At 43.5% G+C, this 21970-nt stretch overlaps 1 protein-coding gene across 2 annotated transcripts in view; it reads left to right on the top strand.

Annotated features, from left to right (window-relative positions):
- The window catches only part of KDM5B (lysine demethylase 5B), a 69256-nt gene that overhangs the window by 42824 nt on the left and 4462 nt on the right, over positions 1-21970 (top strand). For both annotated transcript variants that reach the window (XM_070473803.1, XM_070473802.1), the window contains 15 exons: positions 385-504; positions 2147-2305; positions 2746-2927; positions 4043-4205; positions 5813-5932; positions 6778-6972; positions 9565-9746; positions 9881-10005; positions 10918-11068; positions 11186-11300; positions 11728-12083; positions 13073-13211; positions 15431-15610; positions 16254-16412; positions 20986-21471. In XM_070473803.1, coding sequence (XP_070329904.1) covers positions 385-504; positions 2147-2305; positions 2746-2927; positions 4043-4205; positions 5813-5932; positions 6778-6972; positions 9565-9746; positions 9881-10005; positions 10918-11068; positions 11186-11300; positions 11728-12083; positions 13073-13211; positions 15431-15610; positions 16254-16412; positions 20986-21471 — 2832 coding nt within the window. The remainder of the gene's footprint in view (positions 1-384; positions 505-2146; positions 2306-2745; positions 2928-4042; positions 4206-5812; positions 5933-6777; positions 6973-9564; positions 9747-9880; positions 10006-10917; positions 11069-11185; positions 11301-11727; positions 12084-13072; positions 13212-15430; positions 15611-16253; positions 16413-20985; positions 21472-21970) is intronic.

Below are 21970 nucleotides of genomic sequence, written 5' to 3'. Positions count from 1 at the left end.
TTTTAGATTTGGCAGTTGATAATAATGAAGCTCATGATGAAAACTGGGGTGGGCCTGAATAAAGGAGGTCTTGGAAGTGACTGCACAGCTATGCAGTCAGCTAAGGGGCAGAAAAATGCTTTAATAACTATGCTTTAAAACTTCTCATTTAAAAAAAGCATTGTATGCTCTTTGCAAAAATTCTTAGGAACTGAACAACCTAAAATATAGATAATTTCACAATAGATAACCACTGTTAATATTTTCCAGACAAGTGGAATTACACTGCACAAGTAATTTTAATAAACATGTAAATATGTGATTTCTCATATATACATATATGTGAACTATAAGTAAATATGGATATAAATAAATATTTTTCCTTTCTCTGTGTTTTTTTAACAGGAATGCAGTAAGCCACAAGAAGCATTCGGCTTTGAGCAGGCGGCCAGGGACTATACTCTGCGTACTTTCGGTGAAATGGCAGATGCATTCAAATCTGATTACTTCAACATGCCAGTCCATGTATGTACATACGTGCTGCTCTGATTGAGGATTTTAATAACTTTGAGGGAAGGTGTATTTGAGGACATTTGAGTTGGTTCTTATCTCTGGTAGTCAGTTCATGCACAATTAAACCTTTAATTTGTTCAATAGTATTAAAATTCCACAATACTTTTAAAACGCACTCTTAAGATTTCATTTGATTTCTCTAAAGATAGGCTTTTCGAGACAAATCATACAGCAACAGTAACAATACTAATTAAAGGAAAACACCAGTAGTCCTTTCAGCTCAACAAATACAGTTTAAAGAAAACATCAAATTTACTTACTGAACGACTCCTGTGTGCCAGTCAATGTGCTGTGCCCTGGGGGCCTGTTTACTTATTCTTAGGTTGTCATAAATTAGCGCTGTGGGCTTTACAATTTTAAATTCTCCTTTATTCACTTAGAAGCATAAGCATGTTTCATTCGGTATTTATTATTCCAGCAAATGAGTATACCAAAATGAAAGGGTTCCTACCATAATTCTGGATACTTAAGCTGTGTGTTTTTGTTTTTTTTTTTTCTCACTAGTAATAAAGTACTATAGCAAACATTCTATGCATCTCTTTAGTTGGAATATTTTCTTAATATTTATTCATTTTCTCCCCATCTAATAATAGCTGTATCATTTATGGGATCCTAGCAATGTGTGCGTGAACCTGCTTCTCCTAACATCACTAACATTAACTGTTACTTACAATGTCCCTTTATTTAACAGGCTTATAAATAAATTCAAGTTATATTCCCTTTAAATTTTCAGTTTTTTTGACCCCTCCTGTATTACATATTATCTCCCTGTATGTTTGCTAAAACAATTCTGGTGCCTCTTCTATCCGTGGTTGGCTTTTTATTTCACTGAAACGATGAGGACTTTAAGAGACTGGCCTCATATCAGATTAACAGCAGACCCTAAGCATTCTTTTACATTCCTGGCGGCTCTTTACACGTGAGCTTGCAGCTGCAGAATCACAGCAGCCTGTCTTTACCTCGTGGCTGCCCGCATCACACTCTCTGCCAGGTCAGGTGCAAAGAGTGAAAGTGTGGATTCAGGTGATGCCATCAGATACAACTCGAAAGATACAGCTCATTCAAACACAGCTAACCATTGTTACCAAACAGTAGTCAGCACCTCCAATTCTTAAATCTCAGCATTTTGCTTTCCTTGACTCCTTTTATAGTGGTGGCCAGGTTGTTGATAGAGGAACATGAATTCTTAGTCTCTGGTTATAAAAGTGTTTTTAGAAGATAATGTTCACATCTGAGCTGCAGAGGGGCCAGTGGTGGCACGTTTGGGACATTGGCATGCGTGCCAAGTCTTGTCCAACTCTTGCGACCCCATGGACTGTAGCCCGCCCAGACTCCTCTGTCCATGGGATTCTCCAGGCAAGAGTACTAGAGTGGGTTGCCGTTTCCTCCTTCAGGGGATCTTCCCGACCCAGGGATTGAGCCTGTGTCTCCTGCGTCAGCAGGCATGTGCTTCACCACTGACCCACCTGGGGAGCCCTTTGGGGTGTTGGGAGCCATTTTCCCTCGGCCCACTGCCCTGTGATACTCAGGGTGCTCGCGGGCCACGAGTAGCTGAGGAGTCACTTTCTTCTGTTCCTCACTGTTTTGTTTATAGATGGTTCCCACAGAACTGGTAGAGAAGGAATTTTGGCGACTAGTGAGCACTATTGAAGAGGATGTCACCGTGGAATATGGAGCAGATATTGCCTCGAAGGAGTTCGGCAGTGGCTTCCCTGTCCGAGATGGGAAAGTCAAGCTCTCGCCCGAGGAGGAGGTAAGCCTAGCTGTGAGCACTGAGACTTGGAGGAGGAGGCAGATACCCTTAAAACTGGTTGATTTCAATTAATGAAGAAAGAACCCACAGAAAAATAAGAATCCTAGTCCCAACTAGATGATATGGGAGAATCACTTACCTCCCTTTGCCTTCAGATTCTATAATTTTAGTTTCTCCTTCTGAAGAAAATCTGAGGCATTGGGATCAGACGTGTGTGTGTATACACACTTACGTAAGGCACAAAGCTGGACAGAAGTAATTTATGGGCATCCGGGAAGGAAGCACAATGGCCTCTCCTCTCTTCCCCCCAACCCCCCACCCCTGCCCATTCTCTTAATTTTGAAGACTATTTACAGCCAGCTTTTTGAAACCAGCAGAGTTCCAAATTGTTAGCATGTTAGAGCTAAACCTTTATACTTTTTTTATCTCCTTATTTTTAGGAGTATCTTGATAGTGGCTGGAATCTGAACAACATGCCGGTGATGGAGCAGTCTGTCCTTGCTCACATCACTGCCGACATATGCGGCATGAAGCTTCCTTGGCTGTACGTGGGAATGTGCTTTTCCTCCTTCTGTTGGCACATTGAAGACCACTGGAGCTACTCGATTAACTACCTGCACTGGTGAGGCACCCAGAGGGCCTGTGGGAAGCTGGCCAGCTGGGCTGGAACACTTCCCCACCTCTGAACTGTGACACACCCTTCAACTGTGTCTGAAGAGCAATGCGTTTTTTATTCCTTAAGATTTTTGGTAACTGCTGTTAACAAGCAGCCTGACATGTTGAGACAAAGACTCTTAAGAATCTATAGGACGTCCACGAAGCCCTGAACTTGCACATGAGTTTTTTGGTGGGAAGACAGGCAGCTTGTCTCTGTCAGAGAAGGCTTTACTCATGAGAAGTCTAGAAAGCACCGTTCCCATTGGGTGCAGTGGCAGCCTAGGCAGTCCGCTTGGGTGAGGGACAGGAGTGACTGCCTGTGGTTGCTCTAGGTTCTCAGGACCACCCACTTCTGAGGGCTGGCCAAGGACTGACTTCTGTGCCTGGTGGAGTGGGCCGCTGCTTCCCGTGCCAGTGTGGGGGATATAACTCCTCACACAAGGACTTTGAGGATGTCCCATGAGAGAGGGAGTTGGCACTATATGGGCAGAGCATCAGTCCTGCTCCCCAAGCAGTCACTTCCAGCTGTGAAGTGGCAATATTTACAATACCTCTTAGGTTGTTACACATTAATTTTTTGACAGTTTACTGTGCTTTGAGGAATAAGAGCTCTTTAGAACTGCTGATTGCCTCCCTGGAGTTTGGTTTAACTCCTCCATCAGCACAGAAAAGGGAAGGGAAGACTTGGAATGTTGCTGTTCTTTGATAGTTGCTATAGGAAATTGTGGTCATCATCTACCCTCTGGCTAACATGATACCTTACATTCTCAGGAGTCCTCGATCCCTACATTTTCTGAAGGGTCAGGTAAAATGGGAGGAAAGAGAGGGGCCTCAGGTGGAATTTCCATGTTTAGACTTTATATTTGAAGTGGAAAAATGCATTACTATGTTCAGATCATATTTCTGGTGATACTTGGTGGTATTTCTTCAGTTTGAACATTGCCTTACAAAGCAAGATCTTAAAAATAGAAACTGGTGAACCATTTTGTTTGCATTGATATTTGCTGATTGATTTTTGTGAGAAGCTGCTGAAATAAATACCATGTGTTTTTTGAGATTGCTCTGCTTTTACTGCTTTAGGGGTGAGCCAAAGACCTGGTACGGAGTTCCAGGGTATGCCGCCGAGCAGCTGGAGACCGTGATGAAGAAGCTGGCCCCAGAGCTCTTCATCTCCCAGCCTGACCTTCTCCACCAGCTTGTCACCATCATGAACCCCAACACTCTGATGACTCACGAAGTGCCTGTATGTTTGGGTTGATCCTCCTACTACCCAGACTTAACTCCCCGTTTCTCTTTCTCCCTGTTGCCCGTGGTTTTATGCAGCTGATGTGGTTGTGTAGAAGTAACTGTGTGGTGTAATTTCATACAGTATTGCATTAAGCCAGTGGGACTGGATCCTCAAAACACCATGAAAAAAGCTTGTTTGTTGCAACTGATAACTATCTTGCCAAGCAGCCTCACTCTGCCATAGTAAGTGCGAGGCTGTCTCTTCCCTTCCTCTCCAGTATTCAGTTCATAGTATATTCCTAGGCTGTGCACCATCACCATTCCTGCTTTCTAAACTATCACTTTAGTTTGTAACTTCAGCTCTTCAAAATAGCAAAACAAAAACCTTAGAAAATAAGTCTTGTTAGTATAAATTAGTTACTGTGTTACTAACCACTTCAGTATTCTTGAGCTTCCCTTGTAGCTCAGCTGGTAAAGAATCTGCCTGCAGTGCGGGAGACCTGGGTTCGATCCCTGGGTTGGGAAGATCCCCTGGAGAAGGGAAAGGCTACCCACTCCAGTATTCTAGCCTAGAGAACTCCATGGACTGTCCATAGGATCACAAAGAGTCGGACATGACTGAGTGACTTTTCACTTTCATTGTGGAAATGGCTCGGTTCTGTTATAAATTAGATCTAAACTTGTGTGTCTGAATCCTTCATATGCTATTCCTACTTTAGAAAATAATTTATCAAATATACATGACCTTGATTTTGAATGATGAACTGAAATGGTGACTTCCTGGTGGGTCTTAAACACTCTCACTACCACCCCTAATTAAGAGAAAATTTAAAGAACAACAACAAAAATAAATAAAAAGAAAATTTATTTCAAGGTCTTGAGCTTGGATTTCAGGGTTCCCACTCTAGACTGAAAGGTGCTGTATGCTTTTTCCTCTGAGGTTTCTGTACAAAGTGACACTTTTGTTTACTGGCTTCCTTTCAGTGGAAACTTTCAGTGGAAGACATTTTGGGAGGCCAGATTGAAATGTATAAAGTTGGAGAATCCATCTTAGTTAGCTCAAGCCAGTGTAAATGATACATTTGCAGTGTTAAGTGGAATTCTTGATCACATGATCTCCATTTTATGCTTTTGGGTTCACAAGCCAGTAAGTGAGGCAGATGGAGAAGACCTTTCTTTGAAGGATCATCAAATATTCATGGGCCAAAGCTTGGAAAACAAGGACCAGTAGCCATCGAAACACCACCATCACCTTATTGTTGGCATTTTCCATGTTGATTGCCCCACCCCACAGTGATGGACCTTTCTGATTAAGATCCCTGAAATAGAGTGGAATTTCTTTAATGGGTGGTAGGAGATCCTCTGTTGGTGTGATACTATTTAGAAGTGTGTCCCCTGATCCTGGATATAGCCAAATTGTTGTGGTGTAAGCTGTTTTCTCTTGAGATACGTACACACCTGGAAGTATGAGTAACCACTCCATCTTGTGGCCGAAACAAGTATCTCTAGGTAATACCCGCCACACTTGTTTGCCTGCCATTTCTGGAAAATCATCTGATACTCTGTGTCCAGAATGTCTTTCATGAGAATGTCACTGAAAACCTCCAATTTTTGTCTCCTTAGGTTTACCGAACTAATCAGTGTGCTGGGGAGTTTGTGATCACGTTTCCAAGAGCCTACCACAGCGGTTTCAATCAAGGTTTCAATTTTGCTGAGGCCGTTAACTTCTGCACTGTTGATTGGGTGTGTAATTATGACCTAGTGAGCCTTTTGACATGTATTGTTTTTCCTGCAGAAGTGGTATATACTTTCTAGTTGCTTAAACCAGTTGCTGCTGAGACGGCAGGTCCACCGGTTGTGTACCTTCCAGCAGGAGAAGGCACTAGCCCACAGTGTGAACCCAGGGCCTGGTGAAGAGTCTGTTGAGTTATGTTTTGGTTGAAGCTCATATCTCATTGAAAACGAACAACAAACATTTCCAGTCTGAAGACTGTACACTGACTTAAATTATCCAAACACAGTAATTTTTAATGACATTTGATTTTAGATAGTTGTAAATTGAATTTTTTATATTAGTATTAATACTTTTCATTTACTTAAAAAGAGCTGTCTAGTTTTAAGTGGGTGTGGTGTTAAAGCTAATAAATTGTAACCTTGTTTCAGTACTTTTTAATAAAAACAATACTACTTCCTACACCTCTAATTATTTTCTGTACAGTAATAATAGTTTTTAGAGCATTTTTGTTCCCTGAAGTAGGTTAACCACACCAGTTTCACACAGTTGCTTCAGGAAATGTGAAGACTCATATTTCTGATTAGATTCTACATTGCTGTGGACAATAATGCATCAGTAATATGTTGCGTTTTTAAGCCCTATTATAATTAAGGTCCCCAATAGCCAGATCTTTGAGATGCAAAGATTTTAAAAGGTCCGAGATTTCTTTGAGTCTAGTTGTAGGGTTGATGTATAATACAGGTGATAACCCAAGATGCGATATTTGTTCACTTGGTAGTAAAGGTCAGGGATCTTTGGAAACAGGAAGGTGTCTGCTTCCGCACGTCACGTGTCTTCCCATCTCTTGGCGCAGCTGCCTTTAGGCCGACAGTGTGTGGAGCATTACCGTCTGCTCCACCGCTATTGTGTGTTTTCCCATGACGAGATGATTTGCAAGATGGCTTCCAAGGCGGACGTCCTAGACGTTGTAGTGGCCTCAACTGTTCAGAAAGACATGGCCATCATGATTGAGGACGAGAAGGCGCTCAGGGAAACTGTACGCAAATTGGTAAGGTTTCTGGAACCCCCAGCTGAATGTCATTGGGTATTATAAAGTCCTTACACACAGGACCATTCTGATGGATACATAATAATGCTTCGTCATGCTTTTAATTTCCATTTCTCTAGTGGCTGATGATACAGGACCCTTTGTCACGTTCACTGCCTGCATGCATGTCCCTTGGTGCAGCGTCTGCTGACTTTGTCTTGCTGTGCCCCTTCTTATGGGTTTGTTACGAGATTTCTCTTTATTCTGATCAGATAAGTGTTCTGCAAATATTTTCTTGCTTAGTGGTTTGTCTTTCCATTTTCTTAGCAGTGTCTTTCAAAGAACAGAAGTTTTTCATTTTGAGGAAATTCAGTTTATCATGTTTTTGTTGTTGTTTGTTTGATTTTAATGAATCTTTTTTGGTGTGTCCTTCCTAAGAAATCTTTGCCTAACCTAAGTCAGAAGCGTTTCCTAATGTGTAGACATCTAGAATTGCTAGTTTTAGGTTTTACATTTAAGTCTTTAATCCTCTTAAGTAATTTTTGTTTATGACAAGTTGTGGTTGAGATCATTGTTTTTGCATATGACTAATTGTTCTAGCACCATTTCTTGAAAGACTCTCCTTTTCCCGTGACTTGCCCTGGCACCTTTGTGGAAAATTGACAGGTGTGGAGCTACTTCTGTGCTCTGTTCTAGTCTGTTAGCCTGTGCTTTTATCCTGTTGCTAATGCCCTAAGGTCTTGATTACTATGCTCTTCTGGTAAGTCTTGAAGTAATCTGAATCCTCCAGCTTTGCTCCTTTTAAACATTGTTTGGCCTGTTTCAGTTCCTTTGCTTTTCTGTATAAAGTTCAGAGAATCAGCCTGCTGATTCTGCCAGAACGCCTGTTGGCATTTAGATTGGAACTGCATTAAATTCATGGATAGTTTGGGTGAGAATTGGTCTTTTAACAATACTGAGTCTTCTAATCCATGGACATAGTATATCCCCTCATTTATTTAGGTCTTCTTTTTTTCTTGGCTATGCTAGAAAGGCTGGGCATGTGGGATCCTATTTCCCTGGCCAGGAATCATCCCTGTGCCCCTTGCAGTGAAAGTGGGGAGTCTTAGCCACTGGACCACCAGGGAAGGTCCCTATTGAGGTCTTCTTGATTTCTTTCATTTGTATTTTGTAGCTTATAGCACACAGATTTTACGTGTATTTTCTTGGGTCTGTAATTAGGTACTTCATGTTTTGGGCACTGTTATAAATAATACTTCAGAGTTTTTTCCAATTGTTTATTGCTGGTATTTTAAAATACAGTTGATTTTCAAATATTCTGTCCTGACTGCTTGCTGAACTCGATAGTTCTTATAGCTTTTTTGTAGATTCTTTGGGGACAGTCATATCCACAAATAGTCATATTGATTTATTTTTTAATGTGCCTCTTTAGCATGTTGGCTCCCTGAGCCCACTGTGAACCAACAACCACTTGCTCGCCTTCCCCTGATGTTGTACTGTTCTGAAAACAGTGCCCAGAGGGTTTTAAGTGTCTTACCAAGGTCTTCCATCAATAGTGGTAGCTTGTTCTTGCAACTTGGAGAACTTATAATTTTTTTTTCCAGATGTGGAAATTTACAAATTAAAATTGAGTGGACTAATATGATTTATTCTCAACCAGAATTCATAGAGTTGATCCTTAATCTTACTTTAAACAAAAATTTTATGACATATCCATAACAAAGGCCTTTTTAACGATCGATTTCAGGTTAGAACCAAAATTCATTTATTAGGTTTTTCCTAACTTTTCTGATGAGCAGGATGTGAAATCGTCCAGAGATTGAAATACAGAATGAAAGACTAAAACAAAGGAGCTGGCTGGTTTATAAACATGACTTGATCAGACTCTGCATTGTCAGGCTTAGGTTGGACACAGTTCCAGATAAGGAGAAAAAGTGGTAGAAGTTCAATTTTTCCGGAACAAAAGATACATCCTAGGAGGGCTTGTCGTCAGGTGGTACTCATTACAGTAGAGACATACTGGCTCAAGACCTCATTTTCCTTGACACTTAGTTTTGAGATGCTTTATTTTGCCTCCAGTCTCTGTGTCACAGATTGTTGAATCTTTTCCAAGAGCCACACAGACCACTCACTGGCTTCCCATCCACAATTCCTGCATGATAGTCTTCTCTACTTGCCCCATCTTCTTTCCTTTTATTTATGTTTGTTATTTTTATGGATTCTCTGAAGCCCTGTATGGCATTTCCTCTGCGGTAGAATGTATTTACATTTCTTTGCTCTTATATATACCCAAAATATGGGCAAGGCCAATTTTGAGTAGAAGCAGCAGCTAATCTCAGTAGTTTTATAAGCCTGTGAATAGCTGTTCTCATATTCAGATCAATATAGCCAAACATAAGGACCTACCGTGTCCAGAAGAGAGTGTCCCACACAAGTGAAGCAGGTTAACTTGCCCACATATACTGGGTCCACACATTTTTAATCATGTGCACTCTCTGTTTTGGTGAGGTTCTCTCTCTCTTGTTTTTTTAAAGCTCAACTATTGCATGTTTTTCTTGGGAGCTGGTGGGTTGTATTATCCTTTGGTGATCTCTAAAGTACACTTTATTTTAGGGAGTAATTGATTCAGAAAGAATGGATTTTGAACTGTTGCCAGATGATGAGCGTCAGTGTGTAAAATGCAAAACCACATGCTTCATGTCTGCCATCTCCTGCTGTTGTAAACCTGGCCTGCTTGTTTGCCTGCATCACGTAAAGGAATTATGTTCCTGTCCTCCTTATAAATATAAACTGAGGTGAGTAGGAAGAATGATTTTTCTCTCTGTGGAAAACAATGAATGTCTAATTTAGGCTTTGTGACATTGACTATGACATCTGATTTCCCTCAGACCCACATATCTCAAAGCTAAGCCTGCTCTTCTGTTTCCAGGTATAGATACACTCTGGATGATCTCTACCCCATGATGAATGCACTGAAGCTTCGAGCAGAATCTTACAACGAATGGGCCTTGAATGTGAATGAAGCTTTGGAGGCTAAGATTAATAAGAAGAAAAGTATGTGGTATATAGAAAGTGTGATTTGGTGATTGACAAATTGGGATTGATTGTAATCCAGTCAGCAAGAAGCTATCCGCGAACATTACTTGAAGCAGCCTGATTTAGCTCATCTGTCCAGCCAGGCTTAGAGCAGCTTTAGTACAGGTTTTAAAGCCAAGAGTGAATGAGGCAAATGTCCATACATTGAAGTGAAGTCTTAGTATAGGGATTCTGCAAGATTGTATTTTTAACAAAGACAGTATTATTACAAAACATAGTAACTCTTACACGTCTGTCTCAGAAACAAAAGTATTTCACATTTTATGTGGAACCTTAGTAAAGGTTTCTGTTTGTCTTTTTTTTTTTTTTTAAACTAGAGTTCATGACACAAACAGCATATCCTTAAGAGTCAGTGAAGTGTTTTATTACTTTTTAGCTCTAGTCAAAGTCTCTGTCCTCGTTATTTCCTTTGAAAATCAGTGCCTCCCTTCGCATCTCTTCTCTCAGAGTGGTTTCATTTGCTTTCCTTTCTGTAGCTCAGCAAGTGACTCTGCCCTCTCTTGTTCCAGGGCACATGCAAGTTCAGTCTACAAGCCTCTGGTTCCCTACCAGCTACAGAGTTAGGTAGATGCAGGGGGAAAATGTGGTTCCAGCCACAGGAAGATCTGCATGTGCTCTGTTTTGACAAGTCAGGTGTTCTTTGTTTCTTAAACTTTTCCACATTAAAAGGCAGCTCCAGGCACTTTAGAAAGCCCTCGAATCTCAGGGCACCCCCCTCCCCCGGCAAAAAAAATCAAATTTATTAAAGAGGGAGAGCATTGCAAATATCCATAGATAACAACTGATAAAATCAAACCTCCCCTTCTGTATTTCATACCAGAACTTCATATATATTGATCACAGAAAAGGTGATCTTTTCTTTATTTCTAGGTCTCGTCAGCTTTAAGGCTTTGATTGAAGAATCTGAGATGAAGAAATTTCCAGACAATGATCTTCTACGTCACCTCCGCTTAGTCACGCAGGACGCGGAGAAGTGCGCCTCTGTCGCCCAGCAGCTGCTTAATGGCAAGAGGCAGACAAGGTGGGCTCTGTGCACACCCGGTTTGGGTGTGGACTCCTGAGGAGTCTGCTGTGGCTGGAGTCTGGGGTGCTGGTACCCCTGTCCTCACGCCGCCTCCTTGGGCCTTTGTCTCTCTAGATACCGCTCTGGTGGAGGGAAATCCCACAATCAGCTGACTGTGAACGAGCTCCGGCAGTTTGTGACCCAGCTGCACGCGCTCCCCTGTGTCCTCAGTCAGACACCGCTGCTGAAGGTGCCGGAAGGGAGCTATTCCCCCACCCCGTCTGTAGTCATCCTGTATTTTGTAAATAAGCTCAGTTGACATGATGAAGTCCTGTTCTTGAGTGGTTAATTTGTACATCTATTTGCAAGTGTGTTTAATAGCAACTTGAGTGATACATGTTTATAAAGAGATTGTAACAGGCCTGCAATGGAGAGGCAGTCGGAAATTTTTACCTTGAAAGTGACCACCAGCTACTCCTCACAGCTGCCATAAGTCTGTCTTAGAGTCACTTGTTTTAACTGTCAGTTGGCTTATGCATTGTCATGTTTATGTGGATTGTTGTTAGAATCAAGTGAGATGGCAGAGGGTCATGTTGAATATGCATTGAAGATTCTAAGTTTGCAAGAAGCCAGTTGCTGAAATTAGTGTTTTGATGCAGCAACCTGTGTTTTTTCAGGATCTCTTGAATCGTGTAGAAGATTTCCAACAGCATAGCCAGAAACTACTCTCTGAGGAGATGCCCAGCGCTGCTCAGCTGCAGGACTTGCTGGATGTCAGCTTTGAATTTGATGTTGAGCTCCCCCAGCTTGCCGAGATGCGTGTCCGGCTGGAGCAGGCCCATTGGCTGGAGGAGGTGCAGCAGGCTTGCCTGGACCCTAGCTCCCTCACCTTAGATGATATGAGACGTCTCATAGACCTGGGGGTGGGCCTGGCCCCATATTCAGCCGTGGAGAAGGCTATGGCGCGGCTTCAGGAGCTGCTCACAGTATCAGAGCACTGGGATGACAAAGCCAAGGGTCTCCTGAAGGCCAGGTAAGTGCGCGTGGCTGCGCCTCCCCTGGGGAGGGCTTGTGCTCAGTCCACCCCGGAGCCCGGGGCACAGGCACTGGGATGTGGCCCAGGCACAGCAGCTGAGCTGTGCGCGTAGAAGTTTAGCTGAGATGTTTGGAACCGCTTTGGAACTTGGGCAGAAGGAGATTAATTTTTTTTCCTTGATTTACTGGTTGTGAAATGAATGGTTCAAATGGACATGCATTTTCTAGAATTGGTTTAATGAAATTTTCCCTGGATCTCGATGGGAACGTCTTTGAGGGAAGAAAACATTTATAAATAAGTGGGACTGTTTAAACCCACAGTTAGTGAAAGAGATCCCAAGGAGTCTTAAAGAGAAGCCTCTGAGCATCGTGGTGTGCAGTGTCTTTAACACTGTGGCAGTGCTGTGATTCCTGCCGTTAGTGCTGCTGCCTCATGGCCTGGCCTGAACTTGAGGACTTGCTGGACTCGGGCTGACCATCTGGAGGGAGAAGATGGTTCCTCTTCGTCTTGCTTTCTGTCTAACATATCTTTACTGTTACAACTGACAGCATAGAGTACAAGGGTTAGCTAGGTTCTGCACGTGATTGTTTAATCCTGAAATATTGTTCAACCCTGGTCATTGAGCAGAGGGCACAAAAGATTTGGGTTCTGTGCTTTGTTGTGTTGATATCCTTGAAATTTTTACTTATGTCAATGGAGCTGTATGAGTCTTGATAGTGTTTCTAGTTTAACATGGAATAAAGTATCCCTAAGCTACCTTTTGCAAACAGAAGTTTATGTTTATTCCATTGTCAAATCAGAACTGAATAGAACTGAGTTATTTGCCTTACTTTGTCTTATGTAGATAATTTGATATCTTGTAGTTACTTGCCATTTCAAAAAATTTATTTGCAATTGTGAATTTCCTTTGAAGTGGTTTTTCTAACTCCTCTGATAAGTAAGCCACGAGTTGCATGGAGGCTGAGTACTGTTTCTCTGCTCTCTAGGCCTCGGCATTCACTGAGCAGCCTCGCCGCCGTGGTGAAGGAGATCGAGGAGATCCCCGCACACCTGCCCAACGGCGCGGTGCTGAAAGACTCTGTGCAGAGAGCCAGAGACTGGCTTCAGGAAGTGGAGGCCCTGCAGGTAGGTCTCCAGAGTCCACGTGTGTCACCTCCTCTGGGAGGAGCAGGGGATGGGGCGCTGGCAGAGGGGCACGTGCTGGGTCTCACTGCACGGGGCCTGTGTTTGGGTTGACCGAGTGACCAATTCTCTTACGCCCTGTATAAATGCACTTGCCCACCCCGCCTGTTGTCCTCACTAGTTGGCTTAATATGTAAGGCTTAGATAATTTCACTGACCTTTTCTGGGAGCTTGGGAGCCTCCCATAACAGTCTTAAGGAATTGGTTGGGGTTGAAGAGAAAGGGCTATAAATGAAGTTGTGGAAGAAATACAGTTGCTAATCTTTGATCAGTATGGCTGTCTTCTCGCTGGCTTACCAATTGCTTGGAGTCTCGATAATGAAGAGTAGACGATTGAGTGAGTAGTGATATGTGATTCCGTGGCCAAACTGGGCAAACTGGGCAGTGAGGTCCGGGACTTTTACCATACAAGTAGTGACTTAAAAGTGCTTCTCCATCCCTGCAGAGGAAGTGAGGCTTAGCATATTCTGGAGTGACTCTCCAGAGAATCAGCGCAAAGTATCTGTGGCTCTGTGCTAGAAGATGTACTTACTGAGACTTCACCTATAAGTTAAAATAGGATATTAAATTTTGTGTGTAGCATTATTAAGGTGTAGACAGAATATACCTTAATAATGTACCTTAATCTGGTGTGCTGCAGTCCACGGGATCACAAAGAGTCAGACAGGACCGAGGGACTGAACAACAACAGTAAAGACAAAATGCCTTCTCTGTTTTTCTCTATTTCTGATTGGGTGACTTCATGTGAAGAGTGGTTACTGGGGGTGTTTTCCTTTTTCTCTGTTATCATCATAAAGCAGCAGGTCTTGTGGTCCTACTGAGAAAAAAAGAATCTTTGAATTACTTCATAGGCTAGGTTTTTAAATTTTTATATCGTTGAGTCTCAAGTTCTGTTTTGTTGAAGCCATCAAACTCTGGGAACAAAATATCATCTGGTTTTCTGTAGTGGTGCTGATAGACCAGTTGCTAATGAGAAATGCCAAATAGGACAGCTTAGCCAGGTGTTTTCAGTGAAACATCTAGACATCTATTCTGATTAATAGAGAAGAAAAAATACATTGTTTGATAAATATTACATAAGGAGTGGCTCCAGCCAGCCAGTGAAAAAAACATGGAAAGTGTTTGCTGTGTACATAAACTTCCCCAGTGAGATTATTGATGGAGGTTCTTGTCTGTCATTGTTGGAACCATCGTGATTGTAGCCTTGGTCCCTGCTTTCGCTCGTGGTTGCTAGCAGCCAGAAAAGGAGGTGGTGGCAGGAGGCAGGAGAGGTGAGCATATGAAATCAGAGGAAAGGATACATTTCTAGGTGGGCTTGGTTCCCTTCACATGTTTTAATGTATGTGCTACTTAGTACTGTGTCTGCAACAAAGTCTGTCGATAAGGACAAAAAGCAACTTTTGCTCCATTCCTGAAATAATAGCTTGGCCTTGAATCATGTATTTAAGGATTAGCAGAGAGATGTCACCAACAACAGGGGGACCTTTGTGTTTAGTGGATTGTTTATTTTAAAATGTCACCCAGCTGTCTGCTTTACACACAGGGAGTGTTCTGTATGTTTCAGAGTGTGGTCTCAGTACAGCCACAGCAGCACCTGGGAAGTTTTAAGAATGCAAATTCACATGGACCCTTCCCTAATGAACTGAATCAGAAATCTGGGGGTGGGGCCCAGGAAGTTTTTAAAACAAGCTTCCCAGATGGTTCTTAATAATAAAATTTGAAAGCCAGTGTTCTTTCTCAACTCGTTTTAGTTTTCCTGAATAATCTATTAATTCATTTTTGGTGAACGGAGTAAAACAGCGTCTGACTGCTTTTCATCCTCTAAGTCAGTATGGAAGTCCTTTGAGTTACTACAGAGTTACATTTCTGTTGAATTTTTCTCAAACCAGTCAAAGGAACCAAAATGATAGATGAATTGAGAGAGGGTATAAACAGTCTGAACAAAAGGATGGCAGTGTATGCCAAGTCCACAGTTGTGTCTGTGGCTCCAGCACGGACCAGGCTCTTGTTGACTGAGTGGGATCCCCCAGGGGCCTCATGGTCACCACCACCAGCTAGCCGGCAGGTTTGGTTGGCATCACTCATGAGTTTAGTATGTTGAGATCATGGGGGGCTACTTTTCCCACTTCCACAGAAGTGTTCTTTTTCTTTTGATTTTCTAGGCTGGAGGACGTGTGCCCGTGTTGGACGCGCTGGTGGAGCTCGTCACTCGGGGCCGGTGTATCCCCGTGCATCTACACTCGCTGCCGAGACTAGAGTCCCTCGTAGCTGAGGTTCATGTTTGGAAAGAATGTGCTGCTAATACATTCCTGAGTAAGAACTCGTCCTATTCTCTCCTGGAGGTAAGTTTGCAGTCAGCCCGCCTTGGGGCCTTGGGGCCCCTCCCCTACTAAACACACAGCCCTTTCCTTAAGGAAGGGGCAGCACTGACTGATCTGTGCTCTGTGAGTTATTTTCTCAGGGGAGCCAGGGAGATTTTTCTGAATTTCACTGGAAACTTAGAAGAATCTTTGAATGGTTTCTGCATATGTTTGGGGATAGCACTCACTAAGGAAGAAATATTCCTCTTTGAAGTTCCTTGGTCTGTTAAAATTGAACATCTAACCTTGGCCATGCTTCACCACTTGGATTTACCAAGCTTCATAAAAGATCTCCACCTCTCAACATGCTTATAGTTAACAATTTTGTAGTTTCCTTAAGCTGTTGCGGGTCACGTGTCATGACTGGAATCATTGCATTTTACTTTTCCTCTTTTTACTTACTATTTGATTGAATCTGAATCAAAAGTCTGTCTTTTTGTGAGATTTCCTTCACCCTTGCTTCCTTCCTTTGTAGAGTAGGATTTCTGGGATCTGGGTGGCATGTTATGCAGAAAATATAAAGAAATTCATGTCCTTCCCACTGCTTAGGCTTTTATTTGGGAACTGCATAATGCTTTATCTTAAACTAGATAGATCATAGTGGTTGTGCTTCATTCCACATCAGGTGCTGTGTCCTCGCTGCGATGTGGGCCTTTTGGGACTGAAGAGGAAGCAGAGAAAGCTAAAGGAGCCCTTGCCCAGCGGCCGGAAGAGCCGCCCGCGCGTGGAGAGCCTGGGAGACCTGGAGAGGGCGCTGGCGGAGAGCAGGGAGGCCGCCTCAGCTGTGCGTGCCGCGGCTGCTCTTTCCTCAGGGGGGAGGGCCACTTCTAGCTCTTGCTTCTTTACTGGGTATATTGGGACGGCAAGTAGGAGAGTGACTTCCAGAGCACTTTGTAAAAGTTTTGAGTGGGAGGTGCCTGCGAGGCCTCCCAGACTCAGAAACACCTCCCAAGCCTGTAGCTTGGTCCACGGCTAACAGGTGACCTGCAATGCCAGCTTACTGTTAAGTTTACAACAGGACATACGCTGGAAAGGGTACTGGGTCCTCCTGAGTCTGATCTCCTCTAAGCGTAAGCACTGTGGGTCCAAAGACACTGTCATCTTCAAGAAGATGAAGCAGTATTGCGCTGATGTTCGGTGAGCACAGTATCAGGTCAAGGAAGAGAGCTATGGATCTGGATGCTTCAGAAACTTTCCAAGTTGGTATAATTGACCTGTAGTATTGGTCTCAGGTGTGCAGGTCAGTGATTCAGGATATGTATGTATTACCCAGTTATCCCTGTGAGTCTAGTTAATAGCCATCACCACACAGGTTGTATTTTTTTTTTTTTTTTCCCCTTGTGATGAGAACTTTTAACATCTACTCTCTTAACAACTTTCAAAACTATAACATAGTATTAATGACTATCTGGAGTAGAAAATGGCAACGCACTGCAGTATTCTTGCCTGGAAAATTCCATGGACAGAGGAGCCTGGCCAGCTATAATCCATGATGTTGCAAAGAGCTGGACACAACTGATACATTCCCCAGAGAAGAGAGCACATTTTCTTTTTGTATTAATGACTATAGTCACCATGCTATATGTCGCATCTCCAGGATTTATTTTTACCTTTTGATCTCCTGCACCCATCTCCCGGACCAGTTACCTCTGGGAACTGCCGATCAGTTCTCTGTGTCTGTCAGTCCAGTTAAGTCTCTTAGTCGTGTCCCATTCTTTGCAACCCCATGGACTGTAGCACACCAGGCTTCCCTGTCCATCACCAACTCCCAGAGCTTACTCAAACTCTTGTCCATTGAGTCGTGTCCATCCAACCATCTCATTCTCTGTCGTCCCCTTCTCCTCCCACCTTCAATCTTTCCCAGCATCAGGGTCTTTTCCAGTGAGTCAGCTCTTCGCATCAGGTGGCCTAAGTATTGTCATTTCAGCTTTATCATCAGTCCTTCCAATGACTATTTAGGACCAATTTCCTTTAGAATTGACTGGCTGGATCTCCTTGCTGTCCAAGGGACTCTGAAGAGTCATCTTCAACACCATAGTTCAGAAGCATCAACTTTTCCTTGCTCAGCTTTCTTTATAGTCCAACTATCAGATCCATACATCACTACTGGAAAAACCATAGCATTAACTGGACGGACCTTTGTCGGCAGAGTAATGTCTCTGCTTTTTAATATGCTGTCTAGGTTGGTCATAGGTTTTCTTCCAAGAAGCAAGCATCTTAATTTCATGGCTGCAGTTACCATCTGCAGTGATTTTGGAGCCAAAGAAAATAAATTGTCTCACTGTTTCCATTGTTCCTCATATGAAGTGATGGGACCAGATGCCATGATCTTAGTTTTCTGAGTGTTGAGTTTTTAAGCCAACTTTTTCACTCTCCTCTTTCACTTTCATCAAGAGGCTCTTTAGTTCTTTACTTTCTGCCATAGGATGGTGTCATCTGCATATCTGAGATTATTGATATTTCTCCTGGCAATCTTGATTCCAGCTTGTGCTTCATCCAGCCCAGCATTTGGCATTATGTACTCTGCATATACGTTAAATAAGCAGGGTGACAATATACAGCCTTGACGTACTCCTTTGCCTATTTGGAACCAGTCTGTTCTTCCATGTACAATTCTAACTGTTGCTTTGTGACCTGCATACAGATTTCTCAGGAGGCAGGTCAGGTGGTCTGGTATTGCCATCTCTAAGAATTTTCCGCAGTTTGTTGTGATCCACAGTCTTCTGTGGGGTGTCTTTTGGGGTTTTTTTTTGTTTGTTTGTTTTTGTTTTTAGATTTCACATGTAAGTGAGATCATATAGTACTTGTCTTTCTCTGACTTATTTCTCTTTTTCTGACTTATTTCACTTGGCATAATGCTAAGAATCCGTGTTCTTCCCAAATGGCAGAATTCTTTTCTTTTTCTGTGGTTGATAATATCCCATTGTTTTTACACAACCACATTTTCTGTTATCCATTCACCCACTAGTGGGTGCACTTAGGTTGTGTCCATGTCTTAGCTGTTGCGAGTAATGCTGCCTTGGACGTGGGAGTACAGATAATCCTTTCAAGTCAGTATTTCTGTTTACTTTAGATGTACACTTAGAAATGGAATTGCTAGGTCCTGTGGTAGTTCTATTTTTAGTTTTTTGACGACCCTTCATATTGGTCTCCACAGCGGCTGCAACAATTCACATTCCCACTGCTAGTGTAGGAGGGGGTTCCCTTTTCTCCACATCCTCGCTGACACCTGTTATTTCTGGCCTTTTCAATGATAGTCATTTTAACATAGGTGTGAGGCGATGTCTCAGTGTGGTTTTGATCTGCATTTCCCTGATGGTCAGTGGTGTTAGGCATCTCTTCCTGTACCTGTTAGCCATCTGTTCATTATCTTCTGCCCATTTTAATTGGATTTTTGTTTTTGGTAGGGATGATGGTGTTTTTGATGTTGAATTATATGAGTTCTTCATTGATTTGAGGTATTAATCCCCCGATCAGGTTACAAGTTGCCAATACTTCTCCCATTCTGTAAGTTTTTTCATCTTGTTGATGATTTCCTTCCATGTGCAGAAGTTTTATAGGTTGACGAAATCCCTTTTAGGATGGTTTTGAAGGCCCAAAGCATTGTCCTTCCCAGAGCAGGAACACACCTGCTGCTGGACCTGAGCTGAATGGACTCGTCCTCGGGCCAGGATGCCTTTCCCGTCTCACCCTTCATCACTGCCTGACTGCTCTTTGACATGAGATTTTGCCCTGTCTGTGTTTTGACATGGACTGTCTTTGGCATATTTGTCCCTTCCTTCAGATTGTAGTCAGGTGTGGCTGCCTGAGCATCATTCTGGTGCTTCCAAGGTGCTGCTTTCCACTGTGAATGGTTGGGTTTTGTAATGGCACTGTCTGTCTGGAGCTTCGCTTGCCTAGTCTTGCTGATCTGGTCTGTGGACCTCTGCACATTCCCTGTTGATATCTTGGTTCCCACATAACCCACATGTACTGCCTGCACATGGTTTCCATCTACAGAAATGAGAGATTTTCTAAATACAGCAAGCATTTGTTAGGTGGTTTATTCTAGATCTTTTTGTTTCTTACCTAAACCATCATTCATGCATTTTCTCCTCTAATCCAGAAACAGTGGAGCATCAGTCCGGCCTTAGGACTCAGGCTGCTCATCTGGTGACTGGGGGTGGGAATGTATTAACTATGACACATTAACATTTTAAGGACTTGGAAATAGAGTTGGGAAAGAAATGGTTCTTGTAGCTTTTAGTTTTTGCTTCCGGTGGGGAATGCTGCTTTTAAAAATCTGTGCTTCCTCTGTATTTCCCTTCAGTGAAGTCTCAGGACTTGTGTTGTCCAGCCGTTTGCTGTGAAAGGTCAGTGTGTGACATACCAAGGGAGCAGTGACTTACTCTTCCATAGCTCGTGATTTGAGTGCGTCCCCCTTAGAGCAGTCCACTTCATGGTGAGCGGTGAATAAACCTGTGAAGCCTGGATTGACTCATGTAGAGGTCTCATGTATGGACAGCTTGTACATACTGGTCAGGAACATGTTCAGTGTTACTTCAGCTTTTTACTCTGAAGCTAATTATGCTTGTGTTTTCAAGTTGCTTTATACAGATGACCTGATCTTGGAAGTGAGACGTGGCTCTTGTTTTAATAGAGAAGAGAACATAGCAAGTATACATGCCACTTCCTGCAGAAGAGCTGCTTGCTTTTGTCTCTGCCCTAGTGATCTCATAGCATGTCCCTGTGCATGTGTGTGTGTGAGGGAAGTTTTCCGAAGTGTTTCTGATTAACTTCTTCATGAGTGATCCACTTTCATTATGTACGGTTCATGTGTCTAGTACACCGATAAGGCCTGTTGTTAAAGGCAGTAAGAGATACAGGTTACTATGGCATCTTAGAGATTTTCTCATCTAAAGTACCTTTCTAGAAGATCACAAAAGTTAGTGGAGCTGAAGACAAACCTCAGAAATTTGTACACAGACAGTGAAAAACCTGTATCTTACAAGGGAGGTATATTTCCTAAGAGATGGATGTGTAAAGAAGTTGGGCTTGGGAGAATGGTGCGTGTTAGTTTACTGCTGACAGTCTGGTTTGCTGAGTCGCAGCCAGAGCGTCTGGTCGCATGGCCATGGGGTCGTCACGGCAGCCCTGTGAGGCGGGCACTGTTCCCAACTCTAGTTTATACCTGTGGACATCCCACCACAGTGAGTGGAATGTTGTCATCCAAGGTGCCCCCACGGCTTAGTGAGGCAGAACCGGCAGCAGACCCGAGCCTGCTCGGGAGCCTGGTGTTCTTCACCATCACGACCCTGAGTTTTAGAAGACAGCTGAGGTCTCTGTGCTGTCGTCCTTTACTGTCCTCTCCTTTCTAGATGGCAGCACTCGGGGAAGCTCGCGCACGAGAAATGGAAGCCTTGCAGTCTCTCCGACAAGCCAATGAGGGGAAGCTGCTGTCCCCTGTGCAGGATGTGGAGATGAGAGTCTGCGTGTGTCAGAAGGCCCCCGCGGCCCCCATGATCCAGTGTGAACTCTGCAGGGATGCTTTCCACACCAGCTGTGTGGCGGCTCCCAGCATTCCACAGGGCCCCCGAGTCTGGCTGTGTCCCAGCTGTCGGAGGTCAGAGAAGCCTCCGCTCGAGAAGATTCTGCCCCTGCTGGCCTCCCTCCAGCGCATCCGCGTCCGCCTGCCTGAGGGAGACGCGCTGCGGTATATGATCGAGAGGACCGTGAGCTGGCAGCACAGGGCCCGGCAGCTGCTCTCATCAGGGCACCTCAAGGCCTTGCAGGGCCGTGCGGGCTCAGGACTGTTGTGTGGCCGGTGGCAGGCCACAGCAGGACAGGTGCCAGAGACCAGCAAGGTGAGCCGGGACCTTCCTTGCTGGTTTTCAGCCTGTGCTACCTCCCTGTCTCCTGTGGCGCTGCCGTCAGCAGTACCCGCTGTCCCGCGAGGGCCCTGCGTGCCTGCCGCGTCGTTTGTTTCCTCTGCTCCCAGCCGTTGGTCTGTAGAGCAGAGTTCACCTTTTCATATATTCCTATGATTTTCCCATTTCTGTGTATGAACCTAGATATTTTTAATAGATATACTTAAGTTTATTTATTTTCGCTTAGCTTTTTTTTTCCCCTTCTTTCTATCATGCAAGTCACTGAGCAGAAAGGGAAAGTGCCTCCTGAGTCTTGTTGCTTTTTGAGGAAAAATTTAGTTTTGAAGCATCTTATGTATTATGTTGCTTCAGAGGGGAGGCAGTAGGTTTCATACTATCTGTAGTCTTGCTGCCAAAAGCCTGATTCTTGTAACCACCACTTTGGTGGCAGGGGTGGGGTTCTGTCTTCTTCCATAGAAGATAAAAAAGTACAGTC

This window comes from Odocoileus virginianus, chromosome 11, assembly GCF_023699985.2.
Source record: "Odocoileus virginianus isolate 20LAN1187 ecotype Illinois chromosome 11, Ovbor_1.2, whole genome shotgun sequence".
Lineage (NCBI taxonomy): Eukaryota > Metazoa > Chordata > Mammalia > Artiodactyla > Cervidae > Odocoileus > Odocoileus virginianus.
Note: the sequence above shows the minus strand (reverse complement) of the source record. Positions and strands in the feature narration are given on the sequence as shown.